Source organism: Notechis scutatus, chromosome 1 (genome assembly GCF_049901735.1).
Source record: "Notechis scutatus isolate UNSWTSFEM ecotype Mainland chromosome 1, rNotScu1.2, whole genome shotgun sequence".
NCBI classification, from domain to species: domain Eukaryota; kingdom Metazoa; phylum Chordata; class Lepidosauria; order Squamata; family Elapidae; genus Notechis; species Notechis scutatus.
Genome location: NC_142009.1, coordinates 246,889,232 through 246,915,624, shown reverse-complemented (window position 1 = coordinate 246,915,624; position 26,393 = coordinate 246,889,232). Strand labels below are relative to the sequence as shown.

The following is a 26,393-nucleotide window of genomic DNA, read 5'->3' as shown; positions in this document are numbered from 1 at the left end:
ATATGCAAATGGCTGCTGTCACCATTGATAAAATAGTCCATTACCCAAAACGCGAATTGCTGAAGTTGCTCCTTGTTATTGGCTCTAGCTTCTCTACCAAAGCTGTGCAAAGAAATTGAAAGAAGTGCTTTGTCAAGCACTTGAGGACAAAGGCCATTGTGGCTGCCATCTTGATTTTTTTTAACTCCTCTCCCTTCAGACATCTCTGTATGTAGGTAGTCTTCAACCAACAACCATGACTAAGCCCAAAATTTCTATTCTTGCTAAGCAAGAGAAATGTTAAGCACATTTTGACTCATTTTATGACTTTTCTTTTGCCATAGTTGTTAAGTGAATCATTGAAATTGTTATGTGAATAACATGGCTCTTAATTGATTCTAGCTTCCCCATTGACTTTATTTGTCAGAAGGTTGCAAAAGCTGATCACATGACCCAAGGACACTGTAACCATCATAAATATGAATCAGTTGCCAAGCAGCTGAATTTTGATCACAGGACCACAGGGATGCTGTGACAGCTGTAAATGTGAAAAATGATCATACGCCACTTTTTTCATTGCTGCAACTTCAAACAGTCACTAAACATATGATTATAAGTTGAGGATTACATGTATTATAGAAAGTTTCCCTGGTCATCTTTTTTTCTTAGCTGTATTTGAGATGTGTGAATTTAGGATGTTTGCAGGAGCTGAAGCCATTGTCCTGTATTTTGTGTAATGTTTTCCATCTCTGCAGCTGGGAAAATTAGGCTATTTCTTTAGAATATATACCCCATGGAAGATTTATAAAGATTCTTCAAGTGGCTTACACCATAGCATTAGACCACGAATCCACAATAAATAAAATTGAAGGCCCCTTAACACAGCATGGCCATTCCAAAGAGCAAACCACAACACAACAATGAAAAGAAAAACAATGTGCAAGCAGCAGGTAGCGTAGCAATTAAAAACCCATCATATCCCCACAAATGTTCGCTAGAATGAGAAATAGAAGAGAGATGCCATTTCTAAAATAGAGCAGAAGAGATGAAGGTGGCAATTTCCAAACACTAGTATTGCTCTGTTGGGAATGTTATTCTTTGTCCCTTGGACAAGATGTACAAAGAAATGAGATAACCTGATGACTGAACATCTTGAAAAATTAAATGCTCGCTGTGATTAGAGTCGCTGCTCTAATTTGAATCTCGATGTGTTTGATGTCTAGGTACAGAAATGCGGTTCGTGAGCATTATCCTATTACCTGGAAAGTCCAAAGAACTACCGTGTTTCTCACAAAATAAGGCCGGGCCTTATTTTTTTTTTGAGCCCCCCAAAAATGGCTAGGTCGTCTTTTTCAGGGGTGACTTAATTTCCTCCCCCCACGTGCAATCACCTCACCACGTGACTCTGCCCTCAGGGAGCTTCTATCAGCCAATAGAAGTGGCCTCATGGCAAGGCGATTCTGTCCGCGGGGCACTTCTATCGGCCAATAGAGGTGAGTCTGCCCACAGGGTGCTCTAGCTGAGGCTACCTCGGGGGGCTCCTAAAGGCAAGTTTCCATCCCTGCCCTTCCCCCCATTCTCTCCATCTCATATAGTTCAAGCGATGTGAGAAATGGTGGGGAACACATGGTTTAAATAGGCCTAAATTTGGGGGGATGGGTTTAATTTCACCTTATGCCTAGAAAACATGCTGGGCCTTCCAATGGGGGGGGGGGGGCTATTGTTGGAGAAACATGGTATTTAAATAAATACATTTCTGCTAAGTCTGAAAAATCTTGAGAAATTCCTGAATGGAACTATACGCATCTTTTGTCATACATTATTTATTGTGTCCCTGGATCAGATTGACAGCTCCGGTTTTATACCTTGTCTCTGCAGCATTGGCCTCATCTTATCCTCGAGCTGCTATTGAGGCAACCTTATCCTGTTGTTTTCCAGCACCTGCCAGCTAGAAAAACAGCACAGAGGGAGCCTGTCAAGCTCATAATTATGCTGGCAGAGCTCTACAGGAGTCCCATCCCACCACTAGATGGCCATTTTAATAGTGGGTTAAACTTCTGGACTGCAAATATTTTATTTTCTCAACAACCTCTTGACCTGCACAACTGCCTTGCTGCATGTTTTCATGCTGTATAACAATCCCTTTATATAAGGAGAAGCTATAAACCCTGTTAACATACTAAAAGATTTAGTGGGGGGGGGGGACTATGGTGTGTACTTCTGGATTAAACCAACAAGCAGCAAGAGAACAATAAAGAAAATTATTGTCTTAATAAAAAATAGTGTTGAGAGCGGGATGGAGAAGAAAACACAGTTGTCTAGCTACGTAAGAGCCCTATTTTCCTGCCACCCATGGTCATTGTGATAACTATAACCCTTCCTCAAATAGATGAGGAAGATGAGATCAAGTGTTGCCAGTGTTTTAGATCTCAACCAAGGTCGATAAAATGATGGTGTTAAAATGCTGTCCAGGTGCTTGGAGAAAGAGGAGCAGGCTGACCCTTAATCCCAGCAAGACAAATTAGCTTCATGTAGTGGTATGTGGGAGGCAGGAAGAAGGTTTGCATTTTAGACAACAGCCTAATAAAAGGCTGGAGGTGAGGAAAAAGCATGAAAAGTGTTTATGAGGGTTTTCTGGACTCTCCCTAGTTTTCCAGGAAAAAAAAAAAAGAGGTGGGGGGGGGATACTTTCAGTGTTGCAGGATTCTGTTAATGTAATATTATAATAAAGTAGGATTAGTTCATCTGGGTATACTTCTTTTCTGGTCTACTTCGCTAAGCTGACTATTCATAAGCTATCAGATTCTGAGGTAAAACTGTCTTTAGTTCTGGATGGATTATTGCATTTATTGCATTATATATTTATTTTGTATTCTTACATTAATTTAGTTTCTAGTTGGAATTTATGAAGATGGGGTAATGCTGTTCCATTGAGATGGTATCTATTGGAGATTTGTCCAAATAGTAGCCAGGAGTCAAAATTGATTCAAGGGTACCTCTCACTAAAGAAGCCGACCCTTTAATTAATGTTTTGGGTGTTTTTTTCAATGTTTATACTTTCTTCATCAACTTACAACAGGTAGTAACACATAGCCAATGGCTGATCTCAGAAAGGTGAAACAGAATAATGAACTGGAGACCATAATGAAATTAGACCCAAATACTTCCTTGAAGAATGCAATGGGTACTCAGTCCTATATTGTTGTCAGAAAATTACATGGATGTTATTCATAGATTTGCAAGGGATTGAAACTATGTGGCAAGAACTAGTGGGCTTCAGATCAGACAAAACCATCGCATAAACATTAAGCAAGTACTTGAACCTCAAAGCTAAGAAAGAATATCTGACTCAATCTGCTGACTCAGAATGGCTGGAAGAAAAAATCTTAAATTGAATGTATGTGTGCTCATATGTTTTTTTACACATGACTTGATCTTTTCCGTAATCAACTGATAATTATCTGTACAAAATAAAGGACATTTGCTTTTATTTACATCATCAGAATCAATTTTAACATGAGAAGCTCAGTAAAAAATGAAAATGTTATTTATTTCTTTACAAGCTTGATGAATCCACTTGTATTTAATCCTGGCAGAAATTAAATATTGAAGTTCTCAATTTCTGTCTTCCGTGGATATAATTAAATCACTTTTCATTGTGAATGTTAAAATGACCTATTCGGACGGTAAACAAGTTCTCTATCCATTTTATTTTGGGTCTCTTCTCTGTCATCTCTTGAGTGGTTTTTTTTTTAAGTCCCAACAACTCTTCAGTCAATATGCCAAATGATAATAATCAACACGATCAGACTTCCTGGAGTAGGTTGTTTGCTTGCTGCACATACTAAAAATCATTATGTGATGTCACCTTTAATAACTTTATAAAAATCAGCTTAGCAATGTAGACAGATTTAGATTTGTACTGAAGGGTTTTTGTCCTAATTAACATGAGATTGATTACATCACCAACAACGTCCACATATACGCTTGCAGTATGTTGATCCGGTATGTCAAAAGATCTTACAGTTCCTGAAATAAATTATGAGGAATGACTCAACTTGTGACATGAGAAGTCATAATAAAGCCTTGCATCTGAATAACAGCTCGGTGATTATCCATGACCTGACACAGATTTTGCATTTCAACCTCCCTCTGCACTTTTCCCCCACTTTTTTTTTTTTTTTTTTTTTTAGTATATCAACCCTTTCTGATAGCTCATCCACAGGGAATTGAAGCATACTTTTTTCCCCCTCTTTTTTTAACAGTGAAATGCACGGGGGGAGATGAGTTTAGTAGGTGGTAATATCTGCTTATATAATTTACTTTTTGAAATAATGGTGATATTTTATAAAATTAGTTACTTGGGTGACTTTATTCAACAGTGGGAAATGTAGTGTGGAAGCAAAACCCCTCTGTATTGTCCTTATTAGAGAAGGCTTCAAAGGGAATTGAAATTGTACCTGCTTTTGCTTCTCAAATACTCTAATAATTGAACTTGTGACTGTATAACACTGTGGATATTTCTTTATTCTGAATTGATTGGTCATGCCATCTAGCAGTGAGCCTTTTATCTTTTCTTGCCTCACTTATTTTTTCCAGTTATTTTGATTGCTTTTAAACACCTTTCATCAAAATGACCTCCATTTTAAAAATGGACATCAATGTAGCTTTCTAAAACAGAAAAGTGGTTACATTATTGCATTTCATGAACCTTTCTTAAATAAATCTATGGGATTTCTGGAAAATTAAATTTTTATCCCATAATGAATATTAATTAGCTACATTCCTTGGTTAAAATTAAAAAGTATCTGAATAATTATCTTTAGATTGCTAGACAATCTTAAATCAAAGACTGCTACAGCATTATAAATCACAGCCAGAGTGTTCATATAATGATTACTGATCCCTAATGTATTGATAGATTGATCAATTATATAACACCTATAATATTGGTACCCTAAAATTACAGTGATACAGGAAAACAGAAGAAACCAAAATCAATCCAGGGATTTTAAGGAATGCAGAATAGAAAAAGTAGTATGGTGAAAAATCACTGCAATAACTAACCTGATAAAATCTGACACGAATAAACCAGAATATTCAAATAAATGTATTAATAAAATAAAATGGCTATAAGCTTGCAGTTGAATTTGGCGTAGTTTGCCTAGCTAGAATGGCAATTTGTAAGTGATATTGGCTATCTCAGAAAGCTTCATAGCCATATACTATATGCACTATTCAGATCAAAAGCAGAGACAGTGCTTTGAGATACATGGACATGCTTTTGCTGCACATGTTTCACACTTTTTAAAGAAATTGAACCTTTCCCTGGCAGTTGCTTGATTCCCTGAAAATATACCTTTATGTTAAGGAACTGCTGATAAGATACAAGTACATTTCACCAGTCACCTTAAAGAAGCTCCATATTTTTCTGGCTCACACAGTAATGAGTTTGAAATAAAATACTTCCTTGCTTGCTCCAATTTACTCTGAGTTCTCCCCCTTTTTTGGAACCCCATTAACTTCAGACATAAATATTTCTTGGTATAGTTCAGCTGAAATGTAAGACCAGAAAAAAAAAATACAACTTATTTAAGAAAGTGTAGAGAGGTATGGTGGAAGATGCTGCAATTTAATTCAGTAAATAAATAATAAATAGCGATAGTAATAGCACTTAGACTTATATATTGCTTCATACTGTTTTACAGCACTCTCTGAATGGTTTACAATGTCAGAATATTGTACCCAACAATCTGGATCCTCGTTTTACCGATCTCAGAAGGATGGAAGGCTGAGTCAACCTAGAGCCAGTCAGGATCAAACTCCTAGAAGTGGGCAGAGTTAGCCTGCAATAATGCCTTGTAACCATTAGGCCACTGTGGCTCATAATAAAGTACAACACATCCCTAGTAAACCATAAAAGTTTCACTAAGTAACCATTTTAAGTTCTGACTAAAATTGATTCCTTCTTTAACACCAATGGGGTTTGTTTTTTGTTTCTTGTTTTACAGAAGCACCATTGAAACCAGAAGAAAATCCTGCAGATGCATTCATTGATTCATCCCTCTTTGCTCACTGGGGCCAGGATCTGAGCCCGGAGAACCAACGAACTGCTCTTAAACAGTTCCAGTATTATGGGTACAATGCTTACCTGAGTGATCGCTTGCCACTAGACAGACCCTTGCCTGACTTTAGACCTACTGGGTAAGGAGCAACTTTTGGAAGTTACTTTTTTAGATTGTTTATCTAAAGAAGAAGGTAAAAATGGACTACTGGATAATATTCTATTTTAATGGCTTGAAATTTATGAAAATTGCAGGTATGACCTAGTCAAAATGTATTTGCATTTGGAAACTATGGCTTTCAGAAAACTAAATGCATGAAAATTGGTATAATGAAATTAGCATTATTACTAGCTAGCTATGCTTATTTTCTATAGTAAATGCAATAATAAGTGCTAGCAGAGCTTCTTCTTCTTCTTCTTCTTCTTCTTCTTCTTCTTTGCTTTTTCTTCTTTTTAAAATATTTCACATCACCTTTCAAAGCTGAAGAAGGATGTTTCCAGGGCTTTTGAAAATGGTTTATTTTTTTAAAGTCTAAAACAATGATAAATATAAATATAAAGTATTTTTGTTTTAGTGACAGCTGTATAGTGATTCTGATTAAAAATTACCAATTAGTGAAGCAAGTTTTCTTTGTGTTAGATAGAATGATACGTAGTACTTTAACAAGCTGATAGAAGACATTTTATAATCTCTAAGCTATGAATTTGATCTTTTAGAATATGTGCAATCCTTTTTTAAAGACAAGAAATAATAAATAATATAATGACAGCAGTTCTTTCCTGTTTGAGCAGATCTTCAAGTTTTGACTCTCAGACAAGCATTAAATCATTATTCCCCTTCTTCCTCTTCCTTCTCCTCCTCCTCTTCCTCCACCCTCCCTTTGTATTTGATAAAAAGAAGAGATAGAGTGATACGTTATCAGCATACTGATGACATTAAATCTCTGGATAGTTTCACTCAGCTATTTTGTGAAGTTATCATTTTGGAATAAAATAGAATCTTGTGTGGAACTCCACAGGATAAATGCCACAGGGCTGAGCAAAAATCTCATCTTTTGGGAGAAAGCTGTCTAAATTGAAACATTGCAAAGTTCTTCCATCCGCACCTAATTTAGACAGCCTCTCCAAAAAGATAACTATGGACAAGGTACTGAAAGCTGCTGAGAGCAATGGAAGATTCATAAAAAAGTACAATTTTCTATCTCTTAACTTCAAGCACAGTGTGACTAGGCAAATAGAACAATACATTATAATTAATCAAAACCAAAAATAAAATTGGACACTTTTTAGGAAAATAGGAATATATCAGCCCAAAGCTTCCTTAGAATATTCATGTAAGGGCTCTTGTGAATAAAACTTAACTTCTAATAACTGTGTGGACACATCTGTGGTAATTGGTTTGCCATTGCCTTCTTAAAGCTATCTATGGTAAAGAGTTTGTCATGTGGCTCTCTTCCTTTATGGAGAGAGACTTAGTCAGGACTTGATCCTTACAGGTCAGAGATAATAAAATAACGAAGACTGAAAAGAAACAAATGATGGTAGCTCAGTCTAGGAGGCATGTTATATAGGATGGATCTTTCATGTACTGTATCTCTTTTAAATAACGAAGGAAGAGCACAGTCTTTCAGATACCTCCATATCTATTGTCATAGTGGTCAGCAAATGTCTTGGTACAGGAGGCAGTGCATGGAAAGTTGCATTCCAACGCATCCTACCACCAAAGTTTGTAGCAAATAGCTATTTTTAGATGGTTTGATTTTTCTGATTTTTTTTAATGAAATAAGTAAAGTACGGTAAGTATGTTCAACTCTCTCCACAAAAAAGCTTGAATATGCTGACCCTGTTCTCTTCAGGGACATAATCCTGCTTTGTCCTACAATCCTTGGAGTTCTTAACAATGTGCAGTCTTCTCACCCATAACTAGCTCTCTATCTTTGTGTTAAACCATAATTAAGTATAATGTTGAATTCATGTCTATATTTTTTCTATTAAAAGTTAGTGCTGTGGTTCTGGGTTTTTTTTTTTTCTGAGGGAATTCTAAAAATTCTAAAATGCAATAGAATAGGGAAGTGTATTGCACTATTAAAAAACCTTTTTTAGTAGTAGCCCATCTTATCTCAAAAGGCAGTGATTAAAAAAGTTTAATTTTTGATTAAAAAATATCAACATATTTTTTTATATTAGTTTACTTTGTAATAGTTAGGTGGCCTGTCAAGTCAACTAAAATGATATTTCCCCTTGATATCTCAGATTTAGTTGATACAGTGTTTTAATTGCTAATAAGTTCATACTCTTTAACTGTGCTAAATCTCTTATTAATATATATGTTTCATATACACATGTAGAAAACTGATACTTTATAAGATGAAAAATATAACTTAATGGGTGTTGTAATTGAAAGTTTCTGTGCCCATGAAGGGCAATGGTGAGAAAGTGAATTCCTGGTGGGCAGGAAGAATATAGGTAGAATCTACTCATTGCTCTTCATTCTCTGTATGGACCCTGTGACCAGAAACAATCAATGATAACACGTATGGATGCTAGTATAATCAGTCTTGAGCAACTAATATAGGAATGGAAGATGTGTCTTAATGATGTTATAATGAAGCTCAATATAATGAAGACTAAATACCTTGAATACCTTGTCAAGACATTCGGTTCAGTTTAAACTGAAGTCAAATAAGATGATCCAGTACCCATTCATGACTTCTAATCACTGCTGGATGCCCAAATATGGGTCAGTATTAGTGCCTGGATGGAATGGTCCTAGTCAAAATAACAACAACTGTCTGCATCTGAAATTTCAGGTCTGTTGAAAAGTCATCTGATCCAAAGCAATGCATGGAGTGGAATGTTAGTGATGAAAACCACATGAGTAGGATCACTGGTCACATAACCAGACTAAGCCATGTGCCAAATGAAATATACAGAAAACTTTTAGTTTTGCCTTCATAATTGAGAAAAATGCAATAATCATGCCTAGCAGCAACAATTCCACAGCAAAAAGGTTTCTTCTATTAAATGTAGAAAATTGCTGGCCAAAGAAACAACTAAAACTGTGCTAACTTGACTGATTAAAAGATGATGCATGCTTTGTGAAGCTCAAATGTAGAGACGCTGCAGGCTGTGTGAAATGGCATGCAGACTGGAAATGACCAGATGTGTAATCAAGTAGGACAAATCCTAAGAGGAAATAGAAGACAATGACAACTTTGTTTCAGTGGTTATCACACTATGGAATTGATCATGAGAAGAATCTGTGTACCCAATGCATGCCGTAGAATTGCTTCTGTTATACAGGTAAAATCATTGAAAGAAACTGCCTTTTGTTCAAGGGATATGTCTGGTGAGCTGCTGTTCATATCTCAAGTAAAGTAAAAGTATTGGTCTGCTTGAGAATAGATTACAAGAAAAGGTATTTGAAACATACTATACCTATTAGATATTCATTCCAGTCTGTATCTGTTTAACAGCATGTTTCTGAACAATCTATCTTCTCTTAAAAATGTAAATTAATTTAGAAAAAGCCTAGTGTTAACAAGACATCTGTACTTCCATTATCAAATTATGATATTAGTTTAGGGTTTTATAGTTCTCACTGTAAAAAAATTAGACGGGAAGAAGAAACAACACAATATTATGGGGGGAAATGGGGACATTGTACTGGAAATGGGTATTTTAAATAAATACTAAGTAGTAAACGTGTTGGCTATAGTTCTCATGAAGAAAAGAAGGAAAATTGGTATGAAAGAAACTGTAATAAATGATCATTTAAGATTGGTCCTGGGAAGTTGCTGTGGCGATGGCATCTGGCCTCCCTGATTGGGGGGTTTGTGTCTCTGAGTATGAAGCTACCGCCTGTGCCAGTAACCATGAGTAAACGGAGCCCAAAAAATGCTGGATTCTGAAGCCCTGGAGCCCTAATCATGCCGGCGGAGCTCCTGCTAACTGATCCGGAGCCCTCCTCTCCTTCCCCAGAGAAGCTCTTTCCATCGAGCCCTATTAACCACACCAGTGGAGATCTTGAACTGGATCACTTGGAGCCAGCGGCGCGCAAGCAACGTACCTTCATTTAAATCCCCCACACAGCTGATCGAAGTATCTTCCATGCCAGACAACATGTCTCCATTAATATCCCCCACACAATTTCCCCGGAGCCACATTGGATAGCTGGCAGGGAGAAACAAGGTTAGAGAGACCAAGTCTTTAAGGAGTTTTTCAGTGTTTTCTTGATCAGAGTCAGCTGCGTGTATTGCTCTTATTTCAGCGTGTTCAAAATCTACAGTGTCCCCAGTGGATCAGATAACAACAGCAATAAATCAAAGCAAGGTTATAAGTAATCAGATTGCCCAAATCCTCTCCCTGAATTATTTTCTCTCTCTGAGCCACAAACTTTTTTTAAATTCAAAGAGAAGGGGCCAGAGATTCCCCCCCTTCAGCATCTTTGCATCTTTACTATCTCAAAAACTCAATCTGTTTTCAAGAGGAAAGAGGAAAACAGCTTGAGTAGGACTTGAAAACGTTTCCTCTGTCCATGTTTTAAAACTTGTTTGACACAAAGAAACTGCTGTTTCTCCAGCCCAGGAAAAGAGGCCTCTTGCCAGGTTATTAGAGGTTATAAACCTATTCTCAGATATCAACAACAACTAGCAAAGCAATAACCCTTTACTTGCTGACTCTCAATACTACTTCATTACTTTCATTATCTCAAAACTTATAACTTTCTACCTCAAGACCTATATCAAAGATTAGATAATGATATCTCCAAATCAATTTCTTTAAAATAAATAATTTTTATCAAATGATTAATTGATTTATTGTTTTATTGATTAGTGTGATTGAGTATTGAGTGCATATAGTGTGATTACTGAATATCTGATTAGTAAAATCAGTGATTTAGTGAATTTAATTGACCAGTGTGTTTAGTGATTAATGTAATTAATTGGACTTTGTTGCCTAGCAAAATTATTTGATTAGAGTGATTTGAATAATTGATTGATTGATTGATTTTTAGTAATAAGTAACCTTACTTTTGATTTGTTCTCTAACATATCAATTAACATTTATTAATTACCAACATTCATTAAGTAACTGTCTACCTATCACATTAACTAGCTGTTATAATTGTTTAGTGTACTATTGCCATTGACCATGCCAGCCAAAAACTCCAAACCAAACCAAAATAAAAATATCTCTACCAATGACCTCCCAGACTCCTGCACATGTTTCAGATGTCTTGCAACCATCAATGAAACTGAAATTTACATCAAATGTGACAATCAAGCCCACCCTGCCTGCTTAAACGCAAACAAAAGCCTAGCTGATATGGTTAAAAATTCAGATATATTCTTTTATTTATGCCCGTCATGTTCTCCTAAGCTAAACAAACTGAGTACCCTACCTGACAGAGTTGAAAGCATAGAATCACTCATTCAGTCAATAGAAGAACGCTTAGCAACACGTTTTGAAACAACTATACAAGCAAGCCTAATCTCTCTTGAAAAAAAAGTACAGCACAGATAAGTGAGTACCTATCAGCTCAAAATCAAACCCCACAACAACCACAACCATTATCTCAACTACAATCACAACTACAACCAAAAATAACCACCGAACCACAGCCACAAACAATTACTATCCCATCAAATAATTCCACAAATAATATCCCCTTACTCATCAAAGACATCATGGAATGTGAACAGAAACGTCCAAATGCGATCTTATTTGGTCTTGAAGATACCAATGAATCAGATGACATCACCAAAGTTTGCGATATCATAAGCAACTCAAACACAACAAACATCTCTCCTGAAGATATCATTGAAATAACCAAAGATGGCCCTAAGTTCAAATACAATGACGACTCTGTGGCCCCAAGATTTTGTAGAGTTGTGTGCAAAAATGAGTCCAGCAAACGCATATTCATTCACACAATAAATGCCATTGCAAAAACCAATCCCAACCACAAAAAACTTTGCTCAAGACCAGACTTATCCATACTGCAAAGAATCCGCTCCCGTGAACTCCGCACAGAACTCAAAAACCGTCTAGACCAGGGGTGGGCAAACTACGGCCCGCGGGCCACATCCGGCCATTGGTCTTTTTTATCCGGCTCGCCGAAGATTGGTCCGTATGTAACCGCGGCCACTTTTTGGCTGCTTTCAGACGCGTCGAGAGGAGGCGGTTGAGGTGGAGGGCGGGCAGCGGAGAGCGAGCAGGGCGCCTGGCGGGCTTGTCAGGCGGAGCAGGAAACGGGGGCAGGAGCCCGGCGGAGCGAAAAGAGCAGAAACCTGTTGAGGTCTCGCTGCAGTCCCTTCGCGGGAGAGAAGCCACCGAGCCAGGAGGAGCGCGGGATGCTGCCGGTTCGCCTTCCCGCCCCTCCGTTGTGACTGCGGGAGAAGGAGCCCTGAGCGCTGCTCTCGTGGTCGCCACCGACGGAGCCCAGCTTGATTTCGCCTGAGCCGCGTTTGATTTGGAAGAAGGCATGGGAGGCGGCACCAAAGGAGCACTCTGGGGTTCGGCCAACTGCCTGCTGAGTGCCTTCGGGCTCCCCACCGCGGCTGGCAGACCTTGGGGCTGCGCTCCGGAACCCAGTGCCACGGGATGGCGAAGCCGAGCGGCGGGAGGAGGCGCATTGGAGCTACAGCGGCCGGTTCAGATCTCTCGGTCCCAGGCTCCGCCGAGGCGCCTGAGCCCCGAGCACCGCCGGCAGCGAGGACCATGAGAAGCGCAACAGGGCCACGGGAAGAGCTGTGCCCCAAGGAGCAACTGGCGGCCGGAGCGGCCGGGACTGGCAGTGGCGGCGAGGGCCCGACCTGTGCGGGGGGGCCTGGGGTGGTTTTCTCCTGTGCCCAGCTTCGGAGTGGCCCGTGCGCTCTTGGGCATCTGGCTTGCTGCACCCTGGGCACGCCTTTCCCTCGCCTCTCGGCCAGCAGCAGCAGCTCCGCCGCCTCCTCCTTCCTCCCCTAACGCCCGCTGTTGTGATGCGTATTCCCGTAGACCCGAGCACCAGCAGGCACTTCACACCTCCCTCCACAGCCTTCCCCTGTGGTAAGATGGGAGAGAACAGCTGCGCCCTCAGCGCGCTGGTCCTGGGACCTCGTGCAGCTGTACCGGCGCGCTCGGTGGTGGACGTCCTGGCCGATCATCCGGGAGAACTGGTGAGGACCAACAGCCCCAACTTCTTGTGCTCGGTGCTGCCTTCCCACTGGAGATGCAACAAGACCCTCCCGTGGCCTTCAAGGTAAGCCGGGAGGGGAGGCTGAGCGGAGCGGGCAGGTCCTGGGAGGCGCGCAGATGTTTCCTGCCGAGCAGGCTTCCCAAGCGCCTGGGAGGACTCGCAGTTTAATGGCAAAAGCAGCGGCGGGATGGGCGCTGGGCGGGCGGGGGAAAGGCAGGCGAAAGCCTCCCCACACACCTCGGCAAGCGGTTTGCAGGGTTAGCCAGCAGTTTCGCAAGAGATTGAAGGCGGTCTGCTCCCCCAATTAGACGTTGGTTCAAGAGGAGGTCAGCCCTGCTACTAATAGGTGGTTCACAGTTTATCCGTGGGCACCGTAGGAGTTATGTTTTGGGGGGTGGGCATTTATTTATTTTTTATCTTATAAGTGGCCAACTTGTGTAAGCTGAGGGGGTACATTCATTCATACATACATATACACACACACACACACACACACACACAGTCGTTTATTCGTAGGGGAAGAATCTGTCTATCTATCTATCTATCTATCTATCTATCTATCTATCTATCTATCTATGTTGTGCAAATTTAACTATGACGCCAAACTTGAGTTTTGGAGGATGTCTCGGAGAAAAAATAGTTATTTTTCCTACCCTGAGTACGGCAGGCGTCTCTCCTACTTAAAAAACAAAACTCTTTCCTCCCCTAGCTTTGAAAAGGGGAACTGTTAACAAATGCAGTTTTTTATATGTATCGTATCTTGTGCTGACCCGGCCCGTCTGTCAAATTTTAAAAGTCAATGCGGCCCCCAAGCCAAAACGTTTGCCCACCCCTGGTCTAGACAATGGAGAAAAGGATCTATACATTGACTACCGTGCTGATTGCATCAAAAGAAAGTCACACAACCCACAACTCCGTATCCAACCCCACCCCATCCAATCCAATATCACTCAAAACTTGGTACGCACACCCCTAACTACCTCTATTCCAACCACAACTGGCCTTAAATGCAAGCTACTGAATGCAAGAAGCCTTGTAAATAAAATACCTGAACTTCTCCTCTTACTAAATATGGCTAAATTCGACATTATATTTGTCTGTGAAACATGGCTCAATGCATCTCTCCCTGAATCCATTACCACAGTAATAGACTGTCATGTTACCGATCAAATCGTGAAATCCATAGAGGAGGTGGTCTTGCTATCTTCTATAAAAAGTCCCTACCTCTAAAAAACATCCAAGTTACCCAGGAGCTTGATATTGCTGAGACTATCATCTGTGAACTGTCCTTAAATATCACATTTCGGTTCTTACTATGTTACAGAACCCCTGATTATGACATTGAACATGCAAAGAAACTAAATACACTACTAACATGGGCAGCATCCTGCCCACACGCTTTTATCTTTCTTGGCGACTTCAATCTACCTTATATTAACTGTACCCTTAATGAATGTACAACTGAACCCACACATGCAACCTTCTACAATGCAGTAACAAATCTGGGACTAGAACAACTAGTAACTAACAACACTAGACTTAACAACTGCCTCGATCTCATCTTCTGCAATAGTTTGAATTCAATTTACAAAATACAAAATTAAAGAACCCTTTTCCAACAGTGATTACAACATGATTGACTTTTGTCTCAACATACATCCACACAAAAATCATCACAACAACGGAATCCCCAATTATAACTTCAAAAAAGGCAACTATGATCTTATAAACAACGATCTCTCATCCCTTGATTGGCAATTTCTATTCACTGGATGCAATACTGTAGAAGACCATTACAACATATTTTTACTTGAAGTCAAAAGAGTCATCAAACTGTATGTACCAATAACAACTCCCCAAACCAGAAAAAACAGATTACCCATAACAATAAGGAAGCTTCAATCCAAAAAGAGATCACTTTGGCAGAAAAACAAATCTGGTCACGTTGCCAACTTCAAAAGCCAATACAAAAATTTATGCCACCAGATAAAGACTGAATGCACCAATTATCACATTAAACAAGAAGAAAACCTTCTATGCACCAATTCCACCCGCGCTTTGTACAATTTTGTAAACAACAAACTAAAAGACTCAAGGTGCATCCCTCCCTTGATAGGACCTAATGGTAAAGACTGCAACGACGACACTATTAAGGCTAACCTCTTTAACACATTCTTTGGCTCAGTATTTGTAAACAGCAATGGATCATGCCCAGTATTTCCTATCCGAACCACAGACAACTACATATCGATTTTACAGAAGACAGTGTTGAAAAAGCACTACGCAACCTAAAACCATCTCTATCTATTGGACCGGACGGAATATGTGCCTACTTCTTAAAAAAGCTATCCACTGCCATAGCCGAACCTCTAAGCGTAATCTTTGAAAAATCTTTCAGGACCAGCTCCTTGCCAAAACTATGGTCACAAACCACGGTCATCCCCATCTTCAAAAAGGGAGACCCCAGCCTAGTTGAAAATTACAGACCAATCTCTATGCTGTGTCACCTGTAAAGTCATGGAATCAATTATTAACCAATCCATCATCATCCACTTAGAAACAAGCAATCTACTCTCTAATAAACAATTTGGTTTCAGGAAAAAACTATCATGTAATCTGCAACTCTTACACTGCAAAAACATATGTACTACACAACTGAATCAGGGCAAAGCAATAGATGCAATCTACATAGACTTCTGTAAAGCCTTTGATTCAGTGGTACACAACAAACTACTCCTAAAATTAAAATCTTATGGTATCTCTGGACACCTGCATAACTGGATAGAAGCATTCCTGTCAAACAGACAACAAATTGTCAAAATTGGGAGTGTCCTATCAAATTCTGTACCTGTCAACAGTGGTGTCCCCCAAGGCAGTGTTCTTGGACCAACTCTTCATACTCTACATAAATGATCTCTGTGATCATATTAAGAGCAACTGCATTCTCTTCTCTGATGATGTAAAGCTATTCAACACCACAGATAATTCTGCTACCCTTCAAAAAGACCTTGACTATGTATCAGAATGGTCAAACAAATGGCAACTTCAAATCTCAACAAATAAATGCTCTGTCTTACATATTGGCAAAAAAAAATCAGAAAATAAAATACAAGCTGAATAGTCAAGATCTTGTTGATGATCCAAACTCTGTCAAGGATCTTGGAGTACTCATCTCTAATGATCTAAGTGCTAGAGCCCACTGTAACTACATAGCCAAAAAGGCATTAAGAGTTGTTAACCTAATCTTACGTAGCTTTTTCTCTGGTAATATTACACTAATAATTGGAGCATACAAAACATTTGCTAGACCAATACTCGAATGCAGCTCATCAGTCTTGAACCCACATTACGTATCTGATATTAATACAGTTGAGAAAGTCCAAAAATATTTCACAAGAAGAGTTCTCCACTCCTCTACTCATTGCAGAATACCTTATGCCACCAGACTTGAAATTCTAGACCTAAAAAACCTAGAACTATGCCGCCTTTGGTCTGATCTAAGTATAGTATATAAAATCATACATTGCAATGACTTACCTGTCAATGAAAACTTCAGCTTCAACCATAACAACACAAGAGCACACAATAGATACAAACTCAAGGTTAATCGCACCAAACTTGATTGCAGGAAATACAACTTCACCAACAGATTGGTCAATGTCTGGAATACTCTACCTGACTCTGTGGTTTCTTCCTCAAACCCCAATAACTTTAACCTTAGACTGTCTACTATTGACCTTACCCCTTTCCTAAGAGGTCTGTAGGGGGTGTGCATAAGCGAACCAACGTGCCTACCATCCCTGTCCTATTGTTTCTTTTATTTTTTTTATTTTTCTTATATGTACCCATGTATTCATAACTACCGTATTTGCCGGCGTATAAGACGACTTTTTTGCCCTGAAAAAGATGCCTCCAATTGGGGGGGTCGTCTTATCCTGGGTCATCTATCGCCGGCAATAGTAATTGGGAAGCACTGCGGCTGCCCATGGCTGAGGCACTTTGCGCACCTTGGAAATGAATCCCGTGAAGCCGAAAGGAGCAGCTAGCCTTCTCCCAGCTCCCAAGGAAACGAGGCTCGCACCGCCCGAGCTCCGCTGAGGTATCCGGCTGGGGCTGTCAGGAGTTGTTACCACTGGCGCGGCTCCGCGCAGCTCCAGTCCCGCATTGCCTCGGGAAGGGAAAGGCAAAACCAGGAGCCGCTGCTGCCTTGCAAAGCGCCGCCGCGGCTCTTCCTTTTTGCCTTTCCTTCCCAAGGCAACGCGGGACTGGAGCCGCAGCGAGCTGCGCCAGCGTAACTCCTGACAGCCCCAGCCGGATACCTCAGCGGAGCTCGGGCGGTGCGAGCCTCGTTTCCTTGGGAGCTGGGAGAAGGCTGGCTGCTCCTTTCGGCTTCACGGATCATTCCACGGTGCACAAAAGTGCCTCAAAAAAAAAAAAAAGTGCAAAAGTGGAAGGCGTGCGGAAGAGGGGCAGTATATAACAAACTATATTTTGAGTGGAAATGTTGGGGGGTCGTCTTATACGCCGGGTCGCCTTATACGCCGGCATATACGGTATGTTTTTTACTTATACCTATTATCTTGAAAGCAATTGACAAAAATAAATAAATAAATAAAAGACATTCCAACTAAGTCTCCATGTAATTTGATAAGAATCCTCTCGGTAAAGAAACTGAAAAAAAAAAGATAAACAAAATAACATACTTCCCAATAGAAGCCACTTTGGTGTAATGGTTAAGGCATCAAATGAGATTATGAGTTCTAGTCCCCCATTAGGCACAAACCATCTTGGGCCAGTCACTTTCTTTTAGCCCTAAGAAGCAGGCTACTTCCAAAATTGCCAAGAAAACTGCAAGGATTTGTCCAAGTAGTCAGCAGGGGTCAAGACTGATTTGAGGATACCAAAATCAAAAAACAAAATACATTCAATGAGTTTCAAGTAGTTATGAAACACATACATGGTACCCATTAGACAAAAAATACTTCAAGTGAGTGAAAGCATGTTATAAGGACCCTCAAGTAATTTTTTCTTTAATATTCCTGTGCGAGATCCCAAATGCGCAGTCAAACAATGATGAATTTCTGTGGCTGTCAAGATCCCACATACTAATCACACAATGTGGCTCTAGGTAACTTATTATACAAATATGCAAACCTTAAAAACCACATGTAAGCAATCATGAAACAGCAGCATAGATCTCTAAAAACCCTAGGTCTAAATGATAGACTTTAGAGGAAAGGGCTTCAGTTCTGGCAGCTGTTTGTTCAAAATGTAAATCCCTACATTTTTCCATTCTTGAAAAAGCAGAATTGTCTGGCATTTTAAATATATACAACCTGAGACCTTTACAAAGTATTCCACAGAATATCTAAATATATACAGCAGGCTTTAAGGGAGAAGGTGGATCTACAGAAATCTTACAACTACACCAAGGAAACCTTTGTATACCAGGGAAAACTTCCTAATTGAGCTTGGAAAGCAACCACACTAATAGCTCTTTCCACCTAAGGATAATATGACACCTCTGAGAATCAGTTCTCATTTCCTATGCCTGCTGCCCAAATCATAAGGGACTTATATGGTGCATGAGATAGGGGTTACAGATGTAATTTTAAAATCCACTTTGAGTCATACAAGTTATTTGTATCATTATACCATATAAGAAAGTCAACATCCAAAGTGGTGAGGTAATATTAATCTTAACAGGAACTTGGGTTTTTTTTTCCTTTTTCTTTGGTAATGGCCAACAAATTGTGGAAGCTGTGTGAGACAAATATGTTTGATAAAACTTGAGAGGTTTGATAAATGTCATGATGTGAGTAAAACAACCTCTCTATTCATTATGAAATTAGATGTCAGCTCGGCAATAGAATAGAATAGAATAGAATAGAATAGAATAGAATAGAATAGAATAGAATACCTTTATTGTCATTGTATTCAAAATACAATGAAATTTGAAAGCTACTCCAGCACAGTGCCCCAATCACATCACACACATACTACACAGTATTTAAAAAGTAAAAAAATTAAAATAATAATAATAATAATAATAATAATAATAATAAACGTAATCTAAAACCTTATTATAACATATATTAAGTTAGTTTAAAAATGCCACTTTATACATAGAACTAAATCACAAATGTACTGTTTGATTCAAGACTATTATTGCCTTGGAAAGGAAACTGTTTCTCAGTCTATTAGTCCTCATTTTAGACACCTATAACATCTCCCTGATAGTAACAATTTGAAATATGAATGACCAGGATGAGATCGGTCTGTGGAGATTTTTTGTGCTCTAGAGAGGAGTCTGGTCTTCACAATCTCTTCCAAAGAAGAAAGAGAGCAACTGATGATTTTTTGTGCTGTGTTTGTAACTCTCTGGAGCATCTTCTTATCCACTGCAGAGCATCCAGCACACCACACTGTTACACAGTATGCCAGAATGTTCTCGATGGTAGAATGGTAAAAAGTAACCAGCAACTTCTCACCCTGACCACTCTTTTTCAGCAACCTCAGAAAGTGCAGGCGCTGTTGGGCCTTCTTTGCAGTGGCCATAGTGTGGACCGGCCAAGCAAAGTTGTCAGAAATATGAGTTCTTAGAAATTTAAAACTATGAACTCTTTCCACACAATCTCCATTGATATATAGTGGGAGAGACTCTGCTTTGCATCGTCTGAAGTCTATAATCAATTATTTGGTATTTTTGATGTTCAGGTCGAGATTATGACTCTTGCACCACAAAACCAGTCTGACAACCTCTGACCTATAGGCTGTTTCGTCATCTTCTGATAGGAGTCCCACCAATGTGGTGTCGTCTGCAAATTTTATTATAGAGTTAGTGCACAAAGATCTGTCTGGCAAATTGAAAGAAAAAAAGGACAAGTACAAAAAATGGAAAGAAGGACATACAACTAAGGAAGAATATCAGCAGATAGCCAGAATCTGCAAAGACGAAGTCAGGATAGCAAAGGCTCAGAACGAACAAAGACTTGCAACAAAAGTCAAAGATAATGAAAAAAGTTTCTTCCAACATATAAATAACAAGAAAAAAAATCAAGGAAACAGTTGGTCCACTAAAGAGAGAAGATGGCAAGGAAATAACAGGCAACAGAGAGAAAGCAGAACTGCTTAACTCATTCTTTGCATCTGTCTTCACACAAAAAGAAATGATAGTTCAACCCACCAAAAACATAACTGTAAAAGACAGACCAGAAATAAAAGTTAAAATAAGTAAAAAAAAAAAAAATAGTAAGAGAACACCTGTCTGATCTTGATGAAAACAAATCACCAGGGCCTGATGGATTACATCCCAGAGTTTTAAAGGAGCTGGCAGAGGTCATCTCAGAACCACTGCACCATATCTTTCAAAAATCCTGGAGCACCGGGGAACTACCAGAGGACTGGAAAAGAGCTGATGTGGTTCCCATCTTCAAAAAAGGAAAAAAAACAGACCCAGGAAACTATAGACCAATCAGCCTAACATCAATACCCGGGAAGATACTGGAAAAGATAATAAAAAAACAGATCTGCCAACATCTAGAAACAAGTAAAGTAATAACTAGCAGTCAGCATGGGTTTGTTAAAAACAGATCATGCCAAACCAATCTCATTTCATTCTTCAACACAGTGACTAAATGAGTAGACCAGCAAAATACTGTGGACATAATGTATTTAGATTTCAGCAAGGCATTCGACAAAGTAGACTTCTTAGTACTACTTCTTAGTAAGCTAGAAAAAGGTGGAATAGATAGCACCACCACTAGATGGATTCTCAACTGGCCGGCAAACCGTACTCAACGAGTAGTCCTTAATGGGTCTAAGTCTACATGGAGGGAAGTAAGCATTGGGGTGCCACAAGGTTCCGTCATAGGCCCAGTATTCTTCAATATCTTCATTAACGACTTAGATGAGGGAATAGAAGGGGAACTTACCAAATTTGCAGATGATACTAAACTGGCAGGAATAGCTAACACCCAAGAAGATAAGTTCAAGATCCAGATGGATCTTGACAGACTAGAACACTGGGCCATATCTAATAAAATGAAATTCAATATAGAGAAAATTAAAGTCCTACACTTAGGCAAGAAAAACCAAAAGTACACATATAGACTGGGTGAAACCAGGCTCAGTAGCAGTAACTGTGAGAGGGATCTTGGAGTCTTAGTGGACAACCAGCTAAATATGAGCCAGCAGTGTGCAGCAGCTGCCAAAAAAGCTTATGCAATCCTAAATTGTATTAACAGTGGGATACAATCAAGATCAAGGGAAGCACTAATACCACTCTATAAAGCCTTAGTAAGACCACACCTAGAGTACTGCATCAAGTTTTGTTCACCACATTATAAAAAAGATGTTGAGACTCTAGAAAAAGTACAGAAAAGAGCAACCAGGATGATTAGGGGACTGGAAGCTAAAACATACAACAAACGGTTGCAGGAACTGGACTTGGCTAGTCTAGTAAAGAGAAGGACCAGGGGAGACATGGTAGCAGTCTTCCAATATTTGAGGGGCTGCCACCCAGGGAGGAAAGGGTCAAGCTAATTTCTAAAGCGTCTGTAGGCCAGACAAGGAATAATGGATGGAAACTGAACAAGGAGAGATTTAACCTGGAAATAAGGAGAAACTTTCTGACAGTGGAAACAATCAACCAATGGAACACCTTGCCCTCAGAAGTTGTGGGAGCACCATCAGTTGAGTCTTTCAAGAAGAGATTGGACTGCCATTTGTCAGAAATGGTGTAGGGCAGTGATGGCTAACCTATGACATGCGTGTCACTTGTGACACGCCGAGGCACTTTGACTGACACGCCTGTTGGTGTGGGGAAAACCTGCACATTTAGAGGCTGCCTGTGCTCTGCTCCAATCCCTGCTCCCTGCTTGTTGCGTGGAGGCGTGGTGTCACCGCTGCCGCAAGATCTTTGCAGCAGAGAACCAGTTTTAACTGCCATAAACTGAGGTTTGTCAGTTTCATTACCTCAGGAACGCTACAGGAGGAAAGGAGATCCATGAGGTTCACAGCCCTGTAAGGTGGCCTTCCGATCCCCACATCCTGCACCTGCAGCCCTGAGACCAGGGAGACGAGTTTCACAGCCCTGTGTGATCACCCCAGCCCAGTCCATCATAAACCAAATTATTGATATTTCTTGAAGTGACACACAACCCGAGGAAGGCTACACTTTTTCCCGATTTTCGACACACCAAGCTGAAAAGGTTAGCCATCACTGGTGTAGGGTCTCCCGCTTGGGCGGAGGGTTGGACTAGATGATCTACAAGGTCCCTTCCAACTCTAATTATCTGTTATCTGTTATCTGTTACAAGAGGGAGTGTAGTCATAGTGTAGAGTGAATATAAAAGGGGGCTCAGCACACAACCTTGTGGAGAGCCAGTGCTGAGAGGAAGAGTGGAGGAAAAATAGCTGTCAATCCTAACAGTTTGGGGTCTGTTAGTAAGAAAGTCCTTTATCCAACAGCAGATGTGAGAGGAGAGGCCCAATTCCAGCAACTTCTTAATCAGTATATCCGGAATGATGGTATTAAAAGCTGAGCTGTAATCAACGAAAACCATCCTTACATAGCTCCCGCTACTCTCCAGATGGTTCAGTGCAATGTGGAGAGCCATGGCAACAACATCCTCTGTGGATCTGTTATTCTGATAGGCAAACTGGTATGGGTCAAGGTTTGATGGGAGGCAATCTTGTATATATTTTAAGACCAGTCTCTCAAAACACTTCATAATTATGGGTGTGAGAACTACTGGTCTATAGTCATTTAAAGTATCAGGAAAGGGCTTTTGGGGAACTGGAATAATAATGGAAGCTTTGAGACAAGATGGAACAATGGCTTATATAAGAGAAAGGTTAAAAATATTTATAAACACACTTGCGAGCTGGTCAGCACATGCTTTGAGTACTTTCCCAGGTACCCCATCAGTGTGAACTGATGTGCAAATTCAACTTGGGAAGTAAGAGGTGTAGGAAATGCGGTTATCTAGATTTCATCTTGAAGAAAATGTTGCAAAGTATTAATTGTAGAGTTAAGAATCTACACTTGGCCAGAAGCACAGTTATTATTTTAATTCAGCTGGATAATAATTTTCTGTTCCTGATTGGATTCCCTATAGTGCATCTGTATGGCAGAGATAACATTTTCAACTGACATAAATTTTGGGAAAATGCTGCAGTTGAAGAGAACAAAGGGAAGTGAATGAGGCATATGATCCATTCCCAGTGAGGATGTATGGAATAAAGGGACAAGCCAACATAAACTTCTTCTTTTTTTTGCATCAGAGAGACTTGATTTTTTTCACTAATGTTTACCTTTGCATTTGAAATGAAATGCAACATTTGCATATAAAAACCAGCGTGCTATATAAACTAAAATAGGTCTCTGCTCCTGTAGGATTTGCTACCTGGCTAGAATATGGTTCAAAAGGTTCTGATGGTTCCCTTTCAAAACTTTTTTAAAAAATGCATTTAAAATAAAAGCTTACTTTTGCAAACTGAATCAATATAAATGTGTCTCAAGCCAAACAAAATTTGCTTTTGGGCTGGTTGCAAGTATGGGATTTGATTGATGGGTTGGCTGAAAAGTGGGCATCCTGAGCCATTTTCAGAATGCCTTCACTTCTATTGCAAAGGGGAAACTTTGAGCTAGATGTGGTGGGCCTTTCTGCATCAAGATTCATAATCAAGATCCATAAGTAATCTACGACTACTAGGCTTGACTGGATTAACCAGCTAAGAAACTTAGGCAATTTTGCCTTGTTCCAGAGGGTTGGGGCTATAATAAATGAAAGGTGGCACTGATTTTAGTTCTGCTGTCCCTCATATTTTAATGTTAAGATCATTTTACTGCTATTTTAAGATTTGAATTTGAATTAGTTTAAAATTTAATTTTAATTTCAAAAACAATGAAAGGACAAAATGGGAATAGCAACTGCATTCAGCTTCATTAAGAATGTATGAGAATAATTCACAAACTAATAATTTACACCCCTTTCACCATTATAATACTGTAAATCTTTGATTTAATGGAACTGGAATAGTAGACTTTGGATTTAATGGAATTTTGTCTGATCTTCAGACAATATCTTGTTTCATTGAAACAACAGATTTCAATCCAAATCACAATGTTATGGTTTCTGATGAATCATTTCTAGAGATTGTTTACTGTTTCCCCTCAAAATAGGTACTCCCTGATATCAGGAAAATAAGTTTTCTTAGATGTGAGTGCTTTGTGAGTTCATGATGTAATTGATTGTATTTTAACAGCTCCTTCTCCCTGCTACTAATCTGTTTTCTCTTACATTTTACTATATACCAAAGGAACTATGTTTAGTCCAAATTAGCCCAATGTTTTACAAGAAGAAGAGATAAAAATAGGTGTATTTCTTCCCATTTCTCTGAAGTAAATTCCTTAAAAATAAAGGGCTCCAAATAGCCTTAAATGGTAATGAAAAATAGGCTAATAAACAATTTAGATGCTATAACAAGAATTCATTTATTGTTAGCATAAGTATCTATCTTCCTTAATTTCATTTTAGCTCACATTATCCAATCAGAAATTATACTTTGTATTCATATATTTAAATATGCTATTTCTCAAAGAGATGAAATTTCAATGAATTTAAATATACTGTAGTTCATATCTGGATTTTATATATAAGACTTAAGGCAATAAGTCCTGCCTTAACCATAAAAGTCAGCTGGGTGACTTTGGGCCAGTCACACTCTCTCAGTCCAACTCATCTCACAGTTGTTTGTTTTTGTGAGGAAAATAGGTGTGTTGGATATGTTCACCACCTTGAGTTATTTGTAAAAAATAATAAAGGCAAGACACAAATGAATAAAATAAATATGCAGCTGGTTTAGGACAAAAATTGTTCTTTTTTAAAAAAATGTTGATATTCATTAGAGACTTTCGTATGGATGTATAAAATCCCTGTCTTATAACCATAGAAAAGAACAGGAGAAGACTATCTTGTTCAGTCTTCTGTGGACAAAATTCATAATCTGCTGAAACCATTCCCTATTTCCTGTTGATATTTATCCAATCTCCTCTTAAAACACTTAAGGGAAATAAATGCTTTAACTCTCCTGTGCCATTTATTCTCCACAATCCCCCTTCTGATTCATAGGCAGTAACTTTTGCACTGTATATTCAACAGTAGAATTTTATTTTGTTGAATAATCCCCATCCTTTAATGGTGCTAGTATATCATTCTCTTTCTGTTTTTTTTTTAATCTTTTAAACTCAAGCTGCTATCCTATTTCATCTTAATTTTATCTGAGTTACTTTAATGACACTGATTTCTTCTTTCTATCTATATCAGAAGTTGCTTTTGATCTCTGCTGAAATGTAAACTGTTTCTGTCTTACTTAAAATGCACTGTAAAATGGACATAATTTATTGGGGGAATAAATAGTGGTATTTAATATAATTGGTGCACGTAGTATTATATCTTGGGCTCATATTTTTTCAGCTCATCTAGAGTTTTGCCTTTGATTGGCAGGGAAAACCTTTATCTTTTAAATGTAGTTCAGTTCAATATGTATGTTTTATTTCATTCTACCAAGGTAATGTACACTGTAGCATAATTTATATTATAACTTATAATATAAGATATTGCTTGCATCTTCCACTTGTACAAATGAAACTTGTACAAATGAATACAGTAAAAGGTATAAGGAAGTAGACTATTGAGAATGTATTAAAGATTAGATGCTGGCTGTCACAAAGATAGGGTAAGAATTTATAGCTATTGGGTTAAACAAGATAATATTATAGGCTACAGATAAAAGACACTGTGGTGGATAGAATAAGATGACTTGATGAGTGGTAAAGTAGTTGTTAGAATCATTGCTATAAGAATAAACTCAAAATAAATTAGAAAGTAATAAGGCTATAAGAAATAAGAAAAATATAAAGAAAGAGATTTGAACATCCTATTTGAATGTAAGCATTTTATTTGAGCATCGTTTGATAAACGATCTGATTCATGAGGATACTGTCACCTCCTGCCTGAGGTTGTCACAATCCCCAGTCTGAATATAAGTTATTCTTTTTCTGGATTCTGCATTCTATACACATTTCAGGTAATATATTTTGCTCTAAACAGATGATATATGAGTTCAGTGAAGGCAGCATCTTGGTTTCCCCTGTACAGT

General features: G+C 38.9%; 1 protein-coding gene across 3 annotated transcripts in view; it reads left to right on the top strand.

The window, feature by feature from the left end:
- GALNT18 (polypeptide N-acetylgalactosaminyltransferase 18) overlaps positions 1 to 26,393 on the top strand; it is a 342,012-nt gene that overhangs the window by 176,756 nt on the left and 138,863 nt on the right. For all 3 annotated transcript variants that reach the window (XM_026664840.2, XM_087950986.1, XM_087950985.1), the window contains exon 2: positions 5,991 to 6,183. In XM_026664840.2, coding sequence (XP_026520625.2) covers positions 5,991 to 6,183 — 193 coding nt within the window. The remainder of the gene's footprint in view (positions 1 to 5,990; positions 6,184 to 26,393) is intronic.